At 48.1% G+C, this 18,754-nt stretch overlaps 5 protein-coding genes across 5 annotated transcripts; 2 read left to right on the top strand and 3 right to left on the bottom strand.

Moving 5' to 3' along the window:
* The first annotated feature begins 387 nt into the window (after positions 1-387).
* F4817DRAFT_200847 (DUF803-domain-containing protein) lies at positions 388-2,801 on the top strand. The gene is made up of 2 exons (XM_049298576.1): positions 388-1,448; positions 1,513-2,801. The coding sequence occupies exons 1-2, from the start codon at positions 626-628 to the stop codon at positions 2,781-2,783; spliced, it is 2,094 nt and encodes a 697-aa protein (XP_049156491.1). The 5' UTR covers positions 388-625; the 3' UTR covers positions 2,784-2,801.
* A 321-nt stretch (positions 2,802-3,122) lies between these two features.
* Positions 3,123-4,708, bottom strand: F4817DRAFT_345641 (ESCRT-2 complex). The gene has a single exon (XM_049304290.1). The coding sequence runs from the start codon at positions 4,382-4,384 to the stop codon at positions 3,602-3,604; it is 783 nt and encodes a 260-aa protein (XP_049156490.1). The 5' UTR covers positions 4,385-4,708; the 3' UTR covers positions 3,123-3,601.
* A 207-nt stretch (positions 4,709-4,915) lies between these two features.
* Positions 4,916-6,290, top strand: F4817DRAFT_345638 (40S ribosomal protein S16). Its single transcript, XM_049304289.1, has 3 exons — positions 4,916-5,097; positions 5,235-5,306; positions 5,503-6,290. Exons 1-3 carry the CDS (start codon positions 5,032-5,034, stop codon positions 5,791-5,793), a joined length of 429 nt encoding a protein of 142 aa, XP_049156489.1. The 5' UTR covers positions 4,916-5,031; the 3' UTR covers positions 5,794-6,290.
* A 14-nt stretch (positions 6,291-6,304) lies between these two features.
* Positions 6,305-8,166, bottom strand: F4817DRAFT_345637 (AAR2 protein-domain-containing protein). The gene has a single exon (XM_049304288.1). The coding sequence runs from the start codon at positions 8,134-8,136 to the stop codon at positions 6,622-6,624; it is 1,515 nt and encodes a 504-aa protein (XP_049156488.1). The 5' UTR covers positions 8,137-8,166; the 3' UTR covers positions 6,305-6,621.
* A 3,555-nt stretch (positions 8,167-11,721) lies between these two features.
* Positions 11,722-13,381, bottom strand: F4817DRAFT_360497 (uncharacterized protein; the record flags this gene model as incomplete). The annotated part of the gene is made up of 3 exons (XM_049306288.1): positions 11,722-12,080; positions 12,363-12,543; positions 12,776-13,381. 3 exons carry the CDS (start codon positions 13,379-13,381, stop codon positions 11,722-11,724), a joined length of 1,146 nt encoding a protein of 381 aa, XP_049156487.1.
* Between the last annotated feature and the right edge of the window lie 5,373 nt (positions 13,382-18,754).

Raw genomic sequence — 18,754 nt, 5'->3', positions numbered from 1 at the left:
GACCTGACTTACATGTACGGATTATCCTATGTGTAATCTTAGGTAATATCAAAATCGCAATTAGCATCCCCGTTGCGATTAAAGATGTGGTGATGAATTGTACTTGCCTAATTCGCGTCAATGTAGCTAGACATTTTTGTAGACGCTAGCTTCAGTCGTCTATCTATTCTCTCTCTATTCTTTTTAGTTACCTTATCTATTTAAAATACTCCAACCAATACTTTACTGTATTTCCTGTAGTTATTTACTAAACCAATCGACATACATTAGGTATACTACTTGTCTTCCCAGCCGGTAGACTTGTAGAGGGGGCGTGCAAGAACCCCAACTACGCCGATCAATGAGCATTTCTCCATTACTTACCTACTTACCTACTTACCTACTCACCTATCATCTAATGAACTCCCTTTTTCTGACGTGAGGTGCTACTTGTAAACCCGCTTCAGGTTCAGCCCGATGAGCCCTTTCGCAGCTGGTATTTACGGAAACCCCGATAATAATCTGGCGCAATTTAATTGCTGCCAATCGAGGACCACCTTCTATCCGGCAACCCTCTACAACCTAGGATCCTACAGTATTGCTATTGCTACCTCAGTCTCGCCCTCTGCGGCCCTCCTAGACACGAATGTCGAGCTTGTCGGCCGGGAGAACCAATATCAGTATGGGTTGGGCCGTGGACGACGCGACAAATGATCATAAGGATGGGTCGAATCTGGGTGAATGGAGCTCGCTCATTGGTATTATAACAGCAATATCAGGCAATGTCTTAATCGCCCTGGCGCTCAATGTCCAGAGGTATTCGCATATTCAACTTCACCGTCAAAGAGTCGAGGCACGGGAACGAGCGAGGGAGGCTCTGAAGAAGGCGAAGAACGGACATCATAATGGCTACGGAACAACTGAAACATCTGTCGACGATGCACAGAATAATAGCGACGAAGCAGCCGACACGGCGGGTGTTCATCTACTTTCCCAGTCGATACAATCGGTCGACTCTAACTTGACTGAGCGATCATGCGACGATCCCAAGGCTTCTTCGACATATTTAAAGTCTCCATCTTGGTGGGCAGGTCAGGTCCTCATGACAATTGGCGAGATGGGCAACTTTCTAGCCTATGGATTTGCGCCGGCCTCGATCGTGTCTCCGCTAGGCGTCGTAGCCCTAATATCAAACTGCGTTATCGCGCCTATGTTTTTTGGCGAGAGATTCCGGAAGCGTGACTTCTGGGGTGTAGTAATCGCTGTTGGTGGTGCTGTCACGGTCGTGTTAAGCGCCAAGCAAGAGGAGACAAAGTTGGATCCGCACGACGTTTGGGATGCAATCACGACGATGGAATTCGAGATTTATATGGGCATCTCTATTCTACTAATTATAATTCTGATGTGGGCAAGTCCAAGATATGGTAGCAAGACAATCCTGATTGACCTAGGACTAGTTGGACTATTCGGTAAGTTTGATATGATTTTCTTCCTTATAGAAAGCTCAGTGCTAACTAAAAATTATAAAAAAAGGGGGATATACCGCCCTGACAACCAAGGGTGTCTCTTCGATGCTTTCGTCAACCCTCTTTAAAGTATTTACTACTCCAGTGACATACGGCCTCATAATTATCCTATTAGGGACCGCAGTTATGCAAGTCCGATACGTGAACAAGGCACTACAACGGTTCGATTCGACGCAGGTTATACCTATACAGTTTGTATTATTTACTTTATCCGTAATTATCGGAAGTGCTATTCTGTATCGAGACTTCGAGCGCACAACGGTACAGCAGGCCGTCAAATTCATTGGTGGCTGTCTTCTCACCTTCTTCGGTGTCTTCCTCATTACAAGCGGCCGGCCGCGACAGGAAGATACGGATGAGCTATCGGACGACGAAAATGTGGATGAGACTATTGGTCTCCGAGACCAAGAAGCGACCGGGTCTTACACTAACCGAGCTGAGCAGCCTAGAGCAGACGAACAGCAACCAACTTCTTCGCCGCTATCGAAGCGTTCGTCGTACGTCTCGCGAATCGGTTATCCAAATGCAGGTGCCAAATCCTTGCCTCGCCCGCAGAGCAAAGCCCCTTCAATCAACAAACACAACGCGTCAGCTCCGAGAACATCTCTTCTCCCAACCCCAGCTGAGGCATCGCCACTACTTGATAATCCATGGAGAAACTCCCTCGAGGATCAATCGTTCCATCCAGGACTACCACTTAGATCGTCAGCGGATAGTGTCCCGACGGTATATTCGATAGCTTCTGCTGCTATATCTGAACCCCCTCAATCAACTATGAGTCTTCCGCAGCCGGCCGTCCCACCATCATCTCTAGATCGGCCAACAACTCCACGTGCTTCTCAGACTTCCAGACCACACAGCAATCACTTTTCTAATGCCTTTATTTCTCCATCACCGCTGTCATCAACCGTCAGCGCCGTAGTAGCTGATGCTCTCCTACGTGGTGACGAGAATCCAGGTGGCCGAAGAAGGTCAATTCGACGAACAAGGCCTGGCATTAGATCGAGCTTGTTCGCCCCCCACAGTGAGGACGATATCAGTTCAGCAGCCGAACCTCTTCTTCAAGGTTATCACGACGACGAGGAACTTTCCTACCAGGACGACCCCTTGCCAAGCGACCACAAAACAGTCCGAGGACGAGCGCGTAGCCTGAGTAGTACATTAGGAAAGTTCTTCGGACGGAAGAAGCGGGGAAGGGTTTCGGATCCAGAATCGGGTACAGACTACGAGAGTACGCATAGCGATACCTCGAGAGTCGACCAATCGACCAATAACTAGAGCAGGCGTTGGTTGATTTACAAAACTACATTCATATTAATACATCCCCAGGCGTGCTGAAATGTCAATTCTTTTATGGGCTAATTCTTTTGTGGGTGAGGCGGAGCGAGGTTGCATTGGATAGGAGTTTGGTGTTTTCTCATCGGTATTGTCGCTAGAGGCGTGCGGCTCCGTCCATACCCAGCTCGTATAGGGCTCGTCGGAGTTTAAAGCCCACATAGATCTTTATTGAAGAAGCTAATTGAGATATCCCTTTTGTTTAGGCGTCAGAGTTTGTCGTATTTGGTTGATTTATTCTTACGTGCATATATTTTATTACCATAGTCTAACCGCAGTATTTCCGCAATCAATATTAGGTTATTGCAATGTCTACCTACCTGTCTTAGAACTTTGGGTATCTACCTCCTAGAATAATTCTGACCACCGCGTTTCCGTGGGGAGATCATCATGATGTGTTGCTATACTAAGATCTCCAAGTCCCCGCGGCACCACTATTACTACACGTAATAGAGGACTGCGCCAATAGTATGTAGCCTTAAGCTGCGAGTAATAGACCCCCTAAATAGTCTAGCTCGTGCTCATACGACTAGAGATAGCCATACAATGCCATGCAAGATTAACTCTGTCTTTTTGATTCAACAACCAATTACCTCAGTGTTTCCTCTTCGACATCGAGAGCGCCTCGTAGAACCAGGATCTACGGGGAGGCGGTACAACTAAGATGATTAAGTTCATAAAGACATATAGTCTATCATCTATGTCCCATGTCTTAATATATCAGCATCCATGCCAGCGAGGATAATCCCGTAAATATCATTTCATCCGCCAGCCGCAACTCCACCATCAGCATCCAGCATGAACCCCGGGCTCCAATACTCCCACTCAGGAGCCTGCTTGTCAACCCAGAGCATGCCCTCGCCCAGGAGATCATCCACCGCCGTCTGCGCGCGCGCCCTCGCCCAGCGCAGATTAACCATCAGCATCGAAACGCTCACATACCCAAGCACCTGCGCGGCCTCAAGCACAGCGCTCTGGTCCGTATTCAGCTCCTTGGGCACAGAGCGGATATACGGTTTACTCCCCACGCGCACAACGGAGTAGCTCGAGCCAAGCGGCTTCAGGGTCCCGACCGTGCGGAGCACATCGTCGTCCGCGATTTCAGGAGCGCCCTCCATGCGCCCGCGGGACAACCGCTCGCGTAGCTCGCGCACGCCGATCAGCCCGCCGTTCTCGCCGCGCGTGGCCCCGCATACCTCGACCACGCGCACGGCGAGCTCGAAGTAGAAATCGTTGACGCTGCGCCCTAGTAACTGCGCCCATAGGCTAGACGGCCCGGTGCTGCTGCCGTGCGAAGAGGACGCCAGCGGGTCTACGCCGATGGCGGTGCACATGCGCGCGAACTGCGCCCGGAAGGACGGGTCTGACCGGATGTCCTTGGCGTGGGTCTGCGCGAACTGTTGCAGGAGGGAACGGAAGACGGAGAGTTGCGTCTCGAGAGCCTGCGCGTCGTGTGATCGTAAGGAGTTCCCGTGGGAGGCGAATTGTGCTGATGTTAGGCGGGAGCGGTCGAAGGCGGCGAGGCCGACGCCTTTGCGGGACATGGTTGTGGATTTTGGTTTTTTATGTACTCTAGATTTGGAGGGAGGGTATAAGAGGAGAAGTATACTAGAGATGATGATATGTCCCAATTCCTCTAGTGGTCACTTTGTAGGTTGAAGTGTAGACTTCTAGTCGAGCACGTGAACTGGTTTATGCCCGTATTATTAAGGAATATGTAGATATTTTATAGTGTGAAGAGAGTTGTATAGCTACGCAATAGAGGATGTAATTTGGTTCTATAGATCAAGGGTAGTTGCTAGTATCATCTGTTAAACAGGTCAAGTTGTAGCTTCGTGATGTTGAATATACCGAGGGGCATTCATGACTTATAGGTGGTTAGGTACGTACCTAACCTTGAATGATTACATAACATACGTGTCTTATATCTGTGGGCCTTATCTGCTTATGTAAGTACAATGCCCCACCGGAAATTCTTCGGTCCTCACTTCACCTTAGAGGCTCACCTTCAACCAAAAACAGCTCTAGCGCATTTTCAGGGCACAAACCCTTTTTCGACATTTCGGCAAAAGAGACGCGAAAATTGTTCCTCCCCCATCACCAATTCGATTGACCCTCTCGTTGAAGCCTAGGCATTTTCGGTTGCGAATACCTTCAACATCCACCACCACATCCAGACAAACCCGCAACCATGTCTACCCAAAGCGTCCAGTGCTTCGGCAAGAAGAAGACGGCTACTGCTGTCGCCCACTGCAAGGTTCGTTTTTATGTTTTTGGTCAACTACAGAAAGAAGTGGGATGGGATAGGCTATCAATGTCGCCGTCGCCAATGGATGAAAGAGACGAAGAAATACGTGAATGGACTAGATGTACTAACGAGATTTTTCGTTACAGGCCGGTAAAGGTCTCATCAAGGTCAACGGCCGACCGCTCTCTCTGGTCCAGCCTGAGGTTCTCCGATTCAAGGTACGAAACGAATATTTCTCGAACGATACCTCCCCAATACGCATATCCAATTTCTCTATTATCGAATCTAGTCATCAATCCTATCATCCAAAAACCAAATAAACTTGGAAACCGTTGTCCCAAAACTCAACAGAAATTCGGGGGAGGAGATGTACCAAAAAAATTAAAAATTAAAACAAGACTAACACAAATCCAGGTCTACGAGCCTCTCCTAATCATCGGCCTCGACAAGTTCGCCCAGGTCGACATCCGCGTCCGCGTTACCGGTGGTGGTCACACCTCGCAGGTCTACGCCGTCCGCCAGGCCATCTCCAAGGCTCTCATCGCCTACTACCAGAAGTTCGTCGACGAGCACAGCAAGAACCTGCTCAAGCAGGCCCTCGCCCAGTACGACCGAACCCTCCTCGTCGCCGACAACCGTCGGTGCGAGCCCAAGAAGTTCGGCGGTCCCGGTGCCCGCGCCAGATACCAGAAGTCCTACCGTTAAACGAATCCTCGACGGTATACCCGCGGGGGTTGGGGATGGTTATGGTGGTTGGAGAAGAAAAGGGAAGGACGAAGCCGCTGGGATCGTTTTGTGGGAAAAAAAGACAGTGGCCGCTCGGGTCTTGTTCTCCTTTTTTTGCGCGCGCAACGTATTGGGACGGCTATGGTCGGTGGTCGTACCTCTGGAGTCTTAAGAAAAGGGAATCCTTTGCGAGGGCTATCTCTACTACTGATGCCTTCTTCTCTCTATTATCGATGCATTTGCATGGCCTGGTTGTAAAGGGATTAGGCGAATGAAACGACAACATTTTCTGCAAACAAAAAAAAGTAAAAGCGTGCTGGCCCGGGACTTCAACTTAATGATTTAATGCAAGATGACCAGGTGAACGAATAGTCGATCCAAATTCTTGTAATACTCTGGTGAGGTACGTCCTTAAGTGTAGTATCTTGATTCGCCTAGCTCTGTTTGACAGGAGAAACAAGTCGCTTTACATTTCAGCCCTCACGCCTATAATCAAGGTATATAAAAAGTGCTACTTTGCCACGGAGGATGGGATCTAGCAGCACCTCGTAGTCTACAGCGCCGCATATATCATGCCTTCGTAGTACATCCGATGCCCTGAACTATACAGAAGAATCAGGCGTAAACCAACCCTCTGCTAGGAACTTCCTTTTCTATTAGTTCCTGTATGATTACCAGTAATACAGAAAGTGGTGCAAGACCATTCATGAACGTCGTAAAAGATATACATCATGATACAACACAACCAACATGCCAATGCCTAAACCCATGCCTACGCCCATGTCCAGACCGAGTCTGTTGTTCATCCTACGTATCCCACGACACGAGCCCAGCCTCCCTACCACCACCATCCAACTGCACCACCACGGGCGCAAACTCGCCCCTCTCATCCTCGTCCTCGAAATCCGACATCTCCGCACTCACCATCTCGCCGTCCTCCAACATCAGCGAGCCCGCGCGCAAATACTCTGCTCTCAAGTCCCAACCCAGCCGACTATTCAGCCAGGCCTCTAGATCTGCAAACGCGTCTCGGACTAGATGTCGGTCGGGCGTGACGTCGTCGCCTAGAGCTTGAAACAGCTCGTCTAGCCGGGACGCGTATGTGGTTAGCGAGCGCTGCAGCTTGTGCGCGTTCGAGGGCATCATTTCTAGCACGTCGCCTTCGAGGTGTCGGTCGTTGTATACGAGCTGTGCGTGGAACGTCTGTATTAGAAGCCGCGCGAGCTGGGGTTGTGCGGTGGCGAGGGTGTAGCATCGGAAGATAAGGTGCGTGGTGTAAAACCACCATTGCTCCAGGCACGAGTAGTTGCCGAGGTGCATGCCGGACAGGAAGGCGAACGAGAGTTCACCTGCGAGGTCTTCGAGTTTTCGGTTCTCTAATGTCTCGAGCACGAAGGGAGTTGGGTCTAGGGCCTGGCGTGTGCGCTCTTGGCCGGATGCATTGGGACTGATGAGAGGTGCGTTCATGGGGAATGTGAAGCGGAGCTGGGATTTGCCGCTGGCGTAGAGGCGGGCTTCCTCGGCTAAGGTCGTCTCTCCGGCGACGCTGTCTTGTGTGGTGATCTGCCAGCTTCGTTGGGCCTTGCCTGTGATTCTGTTCAGTAGATCCGCATTGATCGCCGACGTGAGTTGGGACCATATGTTCTCGTTGCTTAAGAAGGACGGAAGATGCTCAGTGTCTCGACGACGAGGTGGTGCGAGAAGCACTCCAGACGTAGTAGCCCGGAATTGATAAGGCGAGAGGCTGCTAAAAATCTGCCGCAGCGCCTCCTTTTGGAATCTATCTTCGGCTTGACTGGCAGGATCGCTGAGGACTTCGTTGAATTTGTCCCACTGCTTGACGTAGACCTCGCCGTGCTCCCATTCCTCTCTCTCGGGGGTGACTATCCAATACGCGCTCCGCGACGACGTCAGCTCGGAGGGGGCAACCCAGATAAGATGCGCGCCCGGCGGGATATCGCGAAAGCCCGGAAAGGGTTTACTCGTCGAGAAAGACATCGTGTCGCAGCCTATAGTAAAGCCTGCGGGAAGATCATCTAGGATGATGACATCGCCACCCCCCACAGGGAACGTATGTCCAGAGTCCAAGGATGACTCCATGACGACGTCAGGAGTAGTAAGTGGCGTATCCAGATCCGAGTCCTCTGTAGGCTCGGTGATTCGAAGAGAGCCTAGGGGTAAAGTGCCGATGGTAGGAAGAGACTCGACGGATTTGGATTGTTTCACGGAGCGCAGACCTATCGGGTTCGAAGCTGATTTAGAAGTTGAAGTTGAAGTTGAAGTTGGATGGAAATCGACCGTCTCTCCACAATTACCCGGCATTGATGTGACATTTGGTGGGTCTAAACCCGGGATGGAAGAGACTGATGAGACTTCCGTAGCCGGCATTATTAGTGATTAACCTAGTGATCTACACTAATATGATAATTCCACGATACTGGAAAATATACGAATATGTGTTGAGCCGAATAGTGTTGATATTTGATATGTAGTCGTTAACTTCGTTAACTAAATAGATTAACTCTGAATAAAACCGCCCAAATGACAAAACACTTAAGGAAAGTCCCTAACATGTTTTTAAGAATTAGGTAGTTAGAAATAATAAGAATTTTCTAGGGGCAAGGGGATTGATTCTCAGGGTCCTTCCCTAAGTAGAATGACGTTGATAGGTAGGACCGAGGGAGGCACAAGGGAGATTATAATAAAACAAACCTCGTATTCTGGCTACGTCATACGCCTCAATCTTGTCGCATATCCATAACGCCTATGTAGGGTAGCCGCCTCATCAGACGTCACGATCGTGAAAGAATATACCCAGGTAGGTAGGACTAAATTGGTAACATGTACGACGACGATAGATAATTTCCCTTTTTTCACTTTCGGTTGGATATGCCGAATGATCGCCATTCTTGGCCTCTGAAAACTGATAAACACGATATCGTGTTTCTCAGAGGTATTATCGTGATCGATGCTAGGTATACTATGAGGGTTTATTAAGACACATCAGTCAGCGATGACTGACGCCACCTGCAGCCAGTAAGGTGGTCCGGAGCACTTTTTGCTTATTTTGACCCAATAGAGCCGCATGGCTGTGGTGTAATAGGCATAAAAAGAACTTAACCTGAAGATAGTTGCTGGATATTTAGAAAGTGGATAGGGGAGATGTATAAGACTTATAAGTCGGCCTATCCATTTGTATAATAAGACATTATGTACGTACGTAGAAACACGTGTACGTAAATGCAAGGGACAACGCTAGCAACCGTCTTAAAAGGCAACTTATACGCATATACATATAATATACTAACATTTCCCATCCTCGAAAAGGAAACACTAAAATTTAAAGAAGCAAGCCGTAAAAACAGCTACCTGCCCATCTTAGCCTGGGACAAAACGCTAAAATATGTAGAGACGGAATAAAAAAATGATGAATAAAAATAAATAAACCCAAACCAGGCCCGGTCCTTTTTCCCATGCCGCTCATCACCACGCTATCTAGGGTTACATCGAGCGAGTTTAAAAGACCCCGTCCCCCTCGGCCCGCATACGGGGGGCTACTTACATAGATCCTACATATATAGGTAGGTACATAAGTCGATAATAATAAAAAAGGGACAACCTAGAAACACATCAGCCCTTTATGGTATTAGCGGCCCGCCGCATTGGGTCTACCCGGGGGGGGAAGGGACCCAACGAGGATCGTGAAGAAGAAGAAGAAAAAAAATGTATGGTTCAAGGTATAGTTGTATATGTATAAGTTTGGTTCAGCCGGGGGGGCGTGAGCGCGTGCCATATGCCAGCGACGCCCGCATCGCGCTAGACCCCCTTGTCTAGTTCGACCGCAGTCTTCCACACCTACACCAAAAACCTCCTTCCAGCCTTCATGCCAGTCCATCTACACTATTATAGTAGAAATCTACCTACCTAACCTAACTAGAGCCCCCTATTAACCTAGCATTTTAAGATTTTCCCCGGGGCCCCTACGTATGTATGTATGTATGTATGTAGTACATATACATATACGCTTGCAACGTCGCTACCACTAGTGTAAGGCCGGTCCCGGCAGACGGGGAAGAAGAAGAAGAAGAAGAAAAAACACCAGGGCTAGCAGCTACATACCTAACCTTACCTACTAAGACATGGGTTCCAAAGTTCGGTTCGCTTATGCTGTCTGTCACTTATCTGTCCCGTCCCCTGGTGCTAAGTTGGCCGCATGGCCGGGCGTCCTATGGCCCCCAGGCTATACGTACATGCCTTAGTTATATGTACATACACGCATGGCAGGTACCGGTACCGTACCAGACAAATATTTAAATAGAAACGAAGCTTGCAGACCTACATACATAAGTTCAAAACGAGTTCCAAAGATCCAGTCTCGCCTCAACCACAGCCTGGGGAAAGCCTTATGGCCCACAAATCGCTGGGCCCTCCCTCGAGAACTCTTCTAGAAAGAGTCTAAAACAACAACATCTGTCTCGGTCGTATAATACATCTTATATATATATATATATAATCCGTATATATATATATTAGATCATACCGCTTCCCCAGATTCTGTGTGCTTCCCAAGAATATTGTTCCGTCCTGTTATACCTACGAATACATAGTAAGATGGCTAGCTACTTTTACTTATAAGCTATACGGTAGTATGTACACCGGATATTAGTAGCGTCATGGGCTAATAACGGTAAGTTTGGTGTCACAAGAGGAAAGTACTTAACATGAACAGGACTTCGAATGAGGTAACAATGGTCCGGTGGGATCGGCTGTGCGTCTAGCTTGGAGAAAATATAACGGTTTGTGCGACCACACCAAAATAAATTCCGACCTACCTGCCTACTACATACTACTACTACCTCACTAGCAGCCTTAGGAAGCCTCCTCGTCTACAATATACTAAACCACATGGATGCCTCGTGGCTACGGTGCCACAGGGAAACTAAGGCACCCTAAAATTATAGTGCGTCTTTTTATAACTTGCCCGCCTGGAATCTACCTCACAGCTTGACAGGTCCAGGTACAGGTACAGGTACAGATGCAGATGCAGATGCAGATATAAATGATACATAAATCGCAACGGTTATGGTAACAGTGGCCAGGCCCTCACAAGATTCACATAATACAAAATACAAAATACAAAACAGTACTAGATAGCCTTTACAAACACAACGTTATTATTATCCGTGTATCTAACGTAAAACGAAAGATTCTCTTGGCCTGTCGTCCTCGCGGTCTCATAGGGGCGTACTAACTCTTAAGAGCACACGAGGCCTAAGTATGCTCCTCTCCGCGAGGAACACTGCTTCTGCGCTGCAAGTACACGCCCGGCGAAATATGTAAGAGAAGAGAAGGCATGTCGGGAGCCTGAGCCGTGGGGAGCAGTTCTTCACCTTACAAGCCGACCATTAAAACAAAGCCGCGCCATGACACAAATATGTCTTGGTTCTTGAGCCTAGAAGCTCTAATCATTTGTTTCGTAACCCGCCCACCCAGACACCCAACCCAATGCAAGGCTCGTCTCCCCGCCCTCCCCCGTCCGAGGCCCCGATGCTGTTATGCGAGAAATCAATATTGGTCATCAGAATGCATTTGCTGCGAATCATCCACTCCGATTCGAGCAAGTAATACTCCCAAGGCAATGCTGTCGTAGAAATGACCATAGGTACCCCATCTCTACCATCCTATCGAATCAGAAGGTGTATGTTTTTGTTGCGGGGGAGTCACTACATATCGTACACCGGGCAGAAGGAGCTGATTTTATAAGCTTTTTTTTTTTTTTGGAATCTCATTCTTTAGTAAAAGGGAAAAGAAGAAGTCAAGTTATTCCGGCAATGACGGCTCCGGAGGTTAAACAGCTACCTACTAGCAGCCGGTGCCACCGAGCGGCATTGACGAAATTCCTCGTCCTCATTCGCGTTGGCTATACATATTCTGATTCTGCGGTCCGTAAGGTGATGCCGGTTGTTGGTAACCAGAATACATGTGGTTCGTGGGACTGTATTCGGGGAGCGGCTGCTGCGGTACAGCCGCCGACGGAGGCGCAGGGTATTGAGCTGTCTGGTATCCAATAGGTGGGAGCTGAACTTGTCGGCTAGCTGTATATGATGTTTGCGCTTGGCCTGAATCGCCTGCTTGCGGGTCGGCACCTCCATTCTGAGCCTGGGCGGCAGCAACATGACGCTGACGTTCTGCCTCCTCAGCGGCCTTCCGAGCCTGCTCTTCCTCCTTCTTGCGGGCTTTCCATTCCTTTCGGATCTCCTTGAATTCTGCGCAATTGGTATAGTTAGCACATATGACCTATTCGGGCTCATCGTAAGGTCCATTATTGGACTTTATCTAGAACAAACTAGGTTAGAGGCCTAGCCAATTCCTAGCACGGTAGCGGCGAATCCCCCACAACTAACTAGTGAAGCGCAGAATACTATACTTCTAAAGGACTCTAAAGCAAAGCTTATTGCCCCTCTTTGAGAGCCTAGGTTTCGTTACGAAGAAGGCGCAACGGAATATAAATAGAAAATAATATAAAATGGGTTTAGAGGTGATCATACCTTCGGGTGTCCGTTTTTGGCCATGACTCTGCATCGTAACGTGTGCGTTTAGATGATTAAGCGTACCATACGCCTTTTCACAGTTATTCCAACCACACTTATACATCCGCTCGATTTCTTCGTAGCGTCGTCGAGGTCGTTTATGTTGCTGCGCTCCAGGGATAGGTACAAACGAATAGACCTGCTGTCCACCATACTGTCAATGAAATCAGTTACCTCACATTATTATTATAGGATTGGAAAAAGCGACCAGCGCCCACGCGTCATAATTAGTACATTCCAAACAGATCGCAGATACAAACCTGTGATCTACACGACCTAACATATCCCGAGGTGCAGTTTCTTCGCTACGACTAGCACAAACTCGCCACCCCCCCAATATCACCAAAGGAAAGGGAGAAAAAATTACCTACCTGAGCTGGTCGTCCCGGAGCGTTCGTTGTTGGCGTGTGAGGGTATACTGAATGTGGGTGTGGCATCTGCCCTGGTGCTGGATGCCCATAGTTCGCCCAATCGGGCCGTGGCTGCGCGTACAGGTTGCCGGCGCCTTGGGGATAGTTATGCGACATATCTTGCGGCGGCGGTGCGTAGGGCGAGTATTGGTTAGGAGGCGCGTAGGTAGGGCTAGGTGCCGCGATGGAGGGATCTATGGGTACATCGCTGTCAGATTTAACCTGCTGGGACTGATGGTTGCGTCCATCTTGCATAGGCATGGACGGACTTGTTGGTGTTTGCGCCATACCTCCGCTGCTGCCGCTATGGTTGCTCGCTGGATGGTATTGACGAAGACTATGTTCTGGAAAAGAACTAGTCGATCTCGCAGACTGCGGGTACGCTCCGTACTCTGAGTTCGGAGTCGCAGACGTGGGATAACTGGCGCCCCGCGCTTCCTGGTTACTAGAATAGTGGGCAGCAGACGCGTGATCTACAGAGGAAGCTTCAGATTGAGTGTCGCCGTAGGTACTTGGATAGGGCGAAGGCAAACCTGACTGCGAATACTCGGGGACGCTCCGTTCCATGAAGTAATCGGCGGCGGCGAAGCAAGCTCTGAGGGTGGCACCCGAGTTCTGGTTCCCAAGCTCGCGCTTGAGGATACGCGGTATCAGTAGCGGTAGCGATGCGCGGTTGTCAGCGAAAGCCTAAGACTTTGTGCTGATACCTAAAACACTACTGCTACTAAACACGATTTGGATAGTGAACGGGCCGGGGGGTTTTAGTCCTCGAGCCAATTTCGAACTTCCGCAGGGTAGCAGAAAACGGTGTCTTAGGTCGAGGTGGTGCTTGGTAAGAAACGAGAAGGATAGAGTTGCACCAAGGGGGACAAGCTGCGGCTGCACTGGCGTATTTGTTGGCGACTAGTATAGTCATCAACGGGGGGAACTGATCCAAGAGGAGATAGTGTAGATCTTCCAGTCTTGTCCAAGTCTACAGATAAAATAGTCTCTCGAGGAAGATCCACCAACCCACAGGTTGAGATCAGCCACCAAGTCGTGCTGGAGAAGACAATGCCTAGGTAAAACGGAGCAGAGGCTATGTACTAAAAAACCGTAGTCTCCGCCTCAGATGGGGCGCGAGAAGTTGGGGGCCAGTGTGCTTTTGAGTTCTTCTTTTAGATCGCGGGCGCCAACAAGTAGTGTGTATTGCACGACAGATTTGCCTGCACCCGCCAACCGTTCGTGGTAGCAGTTAAGAGACTGGGCGGGCTTATGAGGGCGGGAATTGTCAAGTACTGCGCACGATCTGATGCAGGGTGCGATCTGGTTTCCCTTGAGAAGCAACCCCCTTGTACGTACTGCGTTATGAACGCGTGCGGCGGACCTAGTGGCTTATGGGGTCTGATGGCCAAACTCGCAGTGGAGTTGGAAAGATACTTCACTAAAATAGTTCGAAGTAAAATGGAGGAGGGAGTGCTAGAAAAATCGAGCGATCCCCGAAGCCGTCTAGACTGCGAGACTTAGCGTGTCTTGTCAGAACTACCAAGGGTTGCGATTGGTAGCAGGGGCCTCAAGTTGAGTTTGGACCGGTGCGATGCTAGAGTAATGCTAGAGCAATGCTAAAATTTTCGGAATGTCGAATTATAGAGCCGCTAGAAGATCCCAGGCTCGGCTAGACTGACTCTTATTACTCTTTCCTTACGTCGAGCTGGAGGTGGACGACGTCTTGTATTGGGGTTATATGGATTAGATGTGCGTGGGAGCGCAGATGGAATCCATGTAAAAAGGGCTGAGAAAGAGAGTGTGGGTGTGCGTATATGTACGTTTCCCCCTGCACGCCTCTAGGCAAGGTGCGTATCAGGAAATTATTAATAACGGCTGCAGGAGCTGTAATAGCAGCTGGCAGCTGTAATAATAATAAGTATCGGGAGTAGTCGTAAAGGAAGTAGTTACCTCACACGATCGCCAGCCTAAGGAAGTGACGTGCAGTATGGTGTTTAGGGTAAGTAGGCGTAAATAGCGTAGGTAAATAAGTGTAAGTGTGTGTACATAAAGTAGCAGTTATGTACTGTGTTGCTAGCTGCTGCTGATGACTTTGTTAGCGGGCGTTGCCTCGCCTGTCGCCAGTCGCCAGAAGGTGATTTAGAGACACTAGTTACCTTCACGGTTTAGGGATTAGGGACCCTGGTGACGACAGAGTTTTGCGTGTTGGTGCGTCAAATCATAAACTTTAGTCTCTGACCCTACCGATTCGCGTCCAGACTCAAGCAAGTTTAGATTGGGCTTAGTGAGAATTAGTGCCGAGGGGATGGGAGATGGTGAATTTTTATATGCAGATAGATGCACGCTCGAGGCACGACGCTGCAGTGCTCCAAGAACACGCGTGGAGGGTTGATTGAACGTGCAACTTTGATTGCCGAACCAGAATAAAGGAATGCATGTACTGGTGAATGGCTGGTCTGGTTTGGTAATTTGGTAATCTGTTAAAAGGTTGGGGAAGAATGGAAGATTCGGGGGGGATTTTCTCAGTGTCGATTTATTTGATTATTATTTTTATGTGTACATTCAGTCATGTACATTTGGAAGGACCGGGTTCGGTTAACCAATAGAATCATACAGTATTTTACCAACAGGGGGCAAACGACCAAAAACTGGGAGAACTTAGAAGGAGGGATGCGGAATACTAGGAATACTAGGAATACATACATACATGCAACTTTGTACTACATACAGTAAGTTGGGCAATAACTTATTTGTTTTCTTTTTTTCTTTTCTTTTGCATTTGATTTTTCCTTTTCTTACCATGATTCCCCATGTCAAGCATTTTCCTTCTTCTCCATCTCTTTATTCTTATTTTTTCTTCTCTCGAGGCGTCTTAGGTAATTAAAATAATCTAAATTCACCACCAAACTTTATCCTCTACTTCGTACTTCGAGTCCATCCACATCGACCTCGAGTAAAAAGAGCCCACTACTTGTCAGAATAACCCCTCGCTACTATTAGAGTACATGGTGTATCTTTGCAGCTTGGTGGATTTCATTGCTCGGCAAGATACTTGCCTAGAGCTGAATATTAAACTCCCTTTCCCTGCTTCTTGAGGCCCCTCTCTCGCCTCTCTTGCCTCTTCCGACCTGCGACCCGCAACACGCAACCGTCTGTCTGTCCGAGTTTTTTACAATTTGTCTTTCGTCCATGCGAAATTCTCAAAGCCCAGAAAGCCCAGCAAAAATAGCCGCCCAGCACAACGCGTTTAGAACATAATACACATGATAAAAATGGCAAAACATCTTAACAGTTCTCTAGGTACTTGCAATCTGAGGTGATAACATTCGATGTTCGTGATGTGGAAGTTCAGCTTAGAGGCGCAATGTGGGGAGGCTAAAGCGGTGTAGGTATCTATAAAGTACTGTACGCCGCATCCAATGAACGTGTAGCAGGAGGCGGCGGAACCACCCACAAAAGACCCAGCATCCCTGATAAAGCCAGTCGCAGTGCCAATCCCTGGTCATCTTCATTAGTCATTAGTCAACAGAATTTAATGACTGGGGAAGAGAACCTTACCCAAGTACCATGGATGATGTATTTCTGCGTTTTATGCAGAGTGGATATCAATGAGGTTACTCTTAGGTAAGCGTACCTAAGGTACTGCGTAATTCCGTACTGTACTACGGATTAGGTACCTTTAAACTAAGCAAGGTGAGGAGGCTTAGGCTGCAGATTTTACTAGGACGGGCTAGACTCTACATAGACTCACCAGGTTTTCATCGAAGAAGAAAAAAATTCCACATCAGCTATCAATCTCAACTATGGTAATCCCTGAGATCACAAGGGGCCAAGGCCTAGGAGTCGATGCGAACACGCATGCTAAGATACATAACATGCAATCGGATCGAATAACAGGACGTTATTCCGCTCTGTTGCTCTATCAAAGACTCCAGTAATAGTCATGATGCGCGCATATATACGGATTAAATCCGCTGCTATCCACTATCCATTATACATCATTATGTAACCTGTCGTCGACTTTCCGCATCAGTCTAGAGCTTCTAAATTACCTACACTACATGTATGTTAGGTATGTACATGTATACATACCTACCTACCTAGGTAAGTACCTAAGGTAGCTACATATGTATGTAGTAGGTTAAATGATTAAGACTGATGAAATAAAATAAGCATAACATGGCGTTTCGACGCTTTTAAATAAACATTGGTTTGGGGTCTCGTTTGGGGTGTAGCTTAAGGAGCTAAGCTCTGGTATCACCAAGTATAATACCTACATATTAATTCTTATCAAGTACGAAGTAACCATAATATATTAACACTACAATTTGGATCGTGTCCTACACGGGATGTCCATTTTCTTGCAATTGGGTTTATCATTTGCCTGCCCCGAGTTCAACCTCCTTGCCGACCACCTGGGCCGATGCCGCAAGTCAAGTTTTTCCCCCCATGACTTATTGATGGATCCTTACAGGCACTGATTCGTGTCTATTCCCTGTCATATGTAATCCGTACACGATGCCAATATATCCACAAGTACTCAGTAAAGTACCGAGTACCATACGTACAAGTATCTCTCAAGCTCACCGTTAAACCTCGGTCGCTATGATGGGTCCTAGGAACTGAAGCAGATACTAGGACAGGGGCAAACCATAAGCTTCGTCATTACGATAGCATCACAACGCTACGCGGGGCTCAGAAAAAGAAAATGAACAGACGTACATACATACATACTGCGACATGTATGTATGTGTGCTTAGCTGCTTAGATTGAGAGAATCTCGACTCGGAACCACTTTTATGGACAGATACTGGGACCACAGTATGAGCTCGGGCTATTCCTCAATGGTGATGATGAAGGCAAGCGGGGGTCATGAAAGTGGACAGTAAAAAAAAAGGAATCTTGGTACACGCGCATCCAATAAACATACGTTCGGATCCGAGCGGTCGGTCACTGCACATCTGATTCGCAGGCCCAGCTCGACTTTGTGTGAGAGATACACAATCTGTTTGATTCATACATACGTCTTGTTTTCCAGGTTTGAATTTTCCGAATGATCGAGCAGCGGTATATTCATTCGGCAAGATGGGGAGCCGAATGACAGCTCTTATTACACAACCGCATTTGTCCGTAATACAAACCTTTTTACTTCGTACACCCGCTCCATCATGGATCGTATCGTTAGAACTCTATCTCAACTTTCTAACCTCGGGCCCCGTAGCGTGCAGTCGGACCGTAGTATCGTCGCAATACCGCCGCGAAGTATTATTATCGGTCGATCACGGTTTTAGATCTGCGCAAAGATGATACATTCTAAGATATACACGAATTGAAGGGCTCCTACTATTAGAAGTTTATCGAGCACCACGGCTCGCGTGGCATTGAGCGGTAATAGTGCGTGCTTTGCTCACCCATGTCGACATTTTCGACGACAGGGATAGGAGAAAATGTAATGGTGCATAGAACCATGTAAAGAAGACAACAATAGGACCGTGCAAATTCTTCGCCACAAGAACTGTACCGAGGTAGCGGATCTACAACTGTTCTGGAATCTGGACCTTCGGGCTGACAGCCATCCATCGCCAGATGGCCTTGACCATTTTCCTTGTACGATACTTTGGACTTCGAAGCACATTCTCCGGATCGTGGCTAACACGCGCCCAAAAAAAGACGCGCCTCGCTTAACGATCTCAAGATTCAGCCATCTAAGCTCTGCCCGCTTCCAAAACAGCCACTATTACAAAACATCCTTCTACCCGTAATACATACATGTGGATATCGTGGCAACAGTGCGCGCTTAACGGATCTACCGATTCTTTTCAAAGAGAAAAAGAAAGAAAAAATAGAGCCGGCCGGGTAGAATACACCAAACCTGGAAGACGTCCGACCTTCCGCCCCATTGTGGGACGACCACCTGACTGGTGAAAATTGATCTCCTCATGAAGGAAGATTTTC

This window comes from Daldinia loculata (genome assembly GCF_022478755.1).
Source record: "Daldinia loculata strain CBS 113971 unplaced genomic scaffold F4817scaffold_46, whole genome shotgun sequence".
Taxonomy (NCBI): Eukaryota; Fungi; Ascomycota; class Sordariomycetes; order Xylariales; family Hypoxylaceae; genus Daldinia; species Daldinia loculata.
The sequence above is the reverse complement of the archived record's forward strand: the minus strand, read 5'-3'. Positions and strand labels throughout refer to the sequence as shown.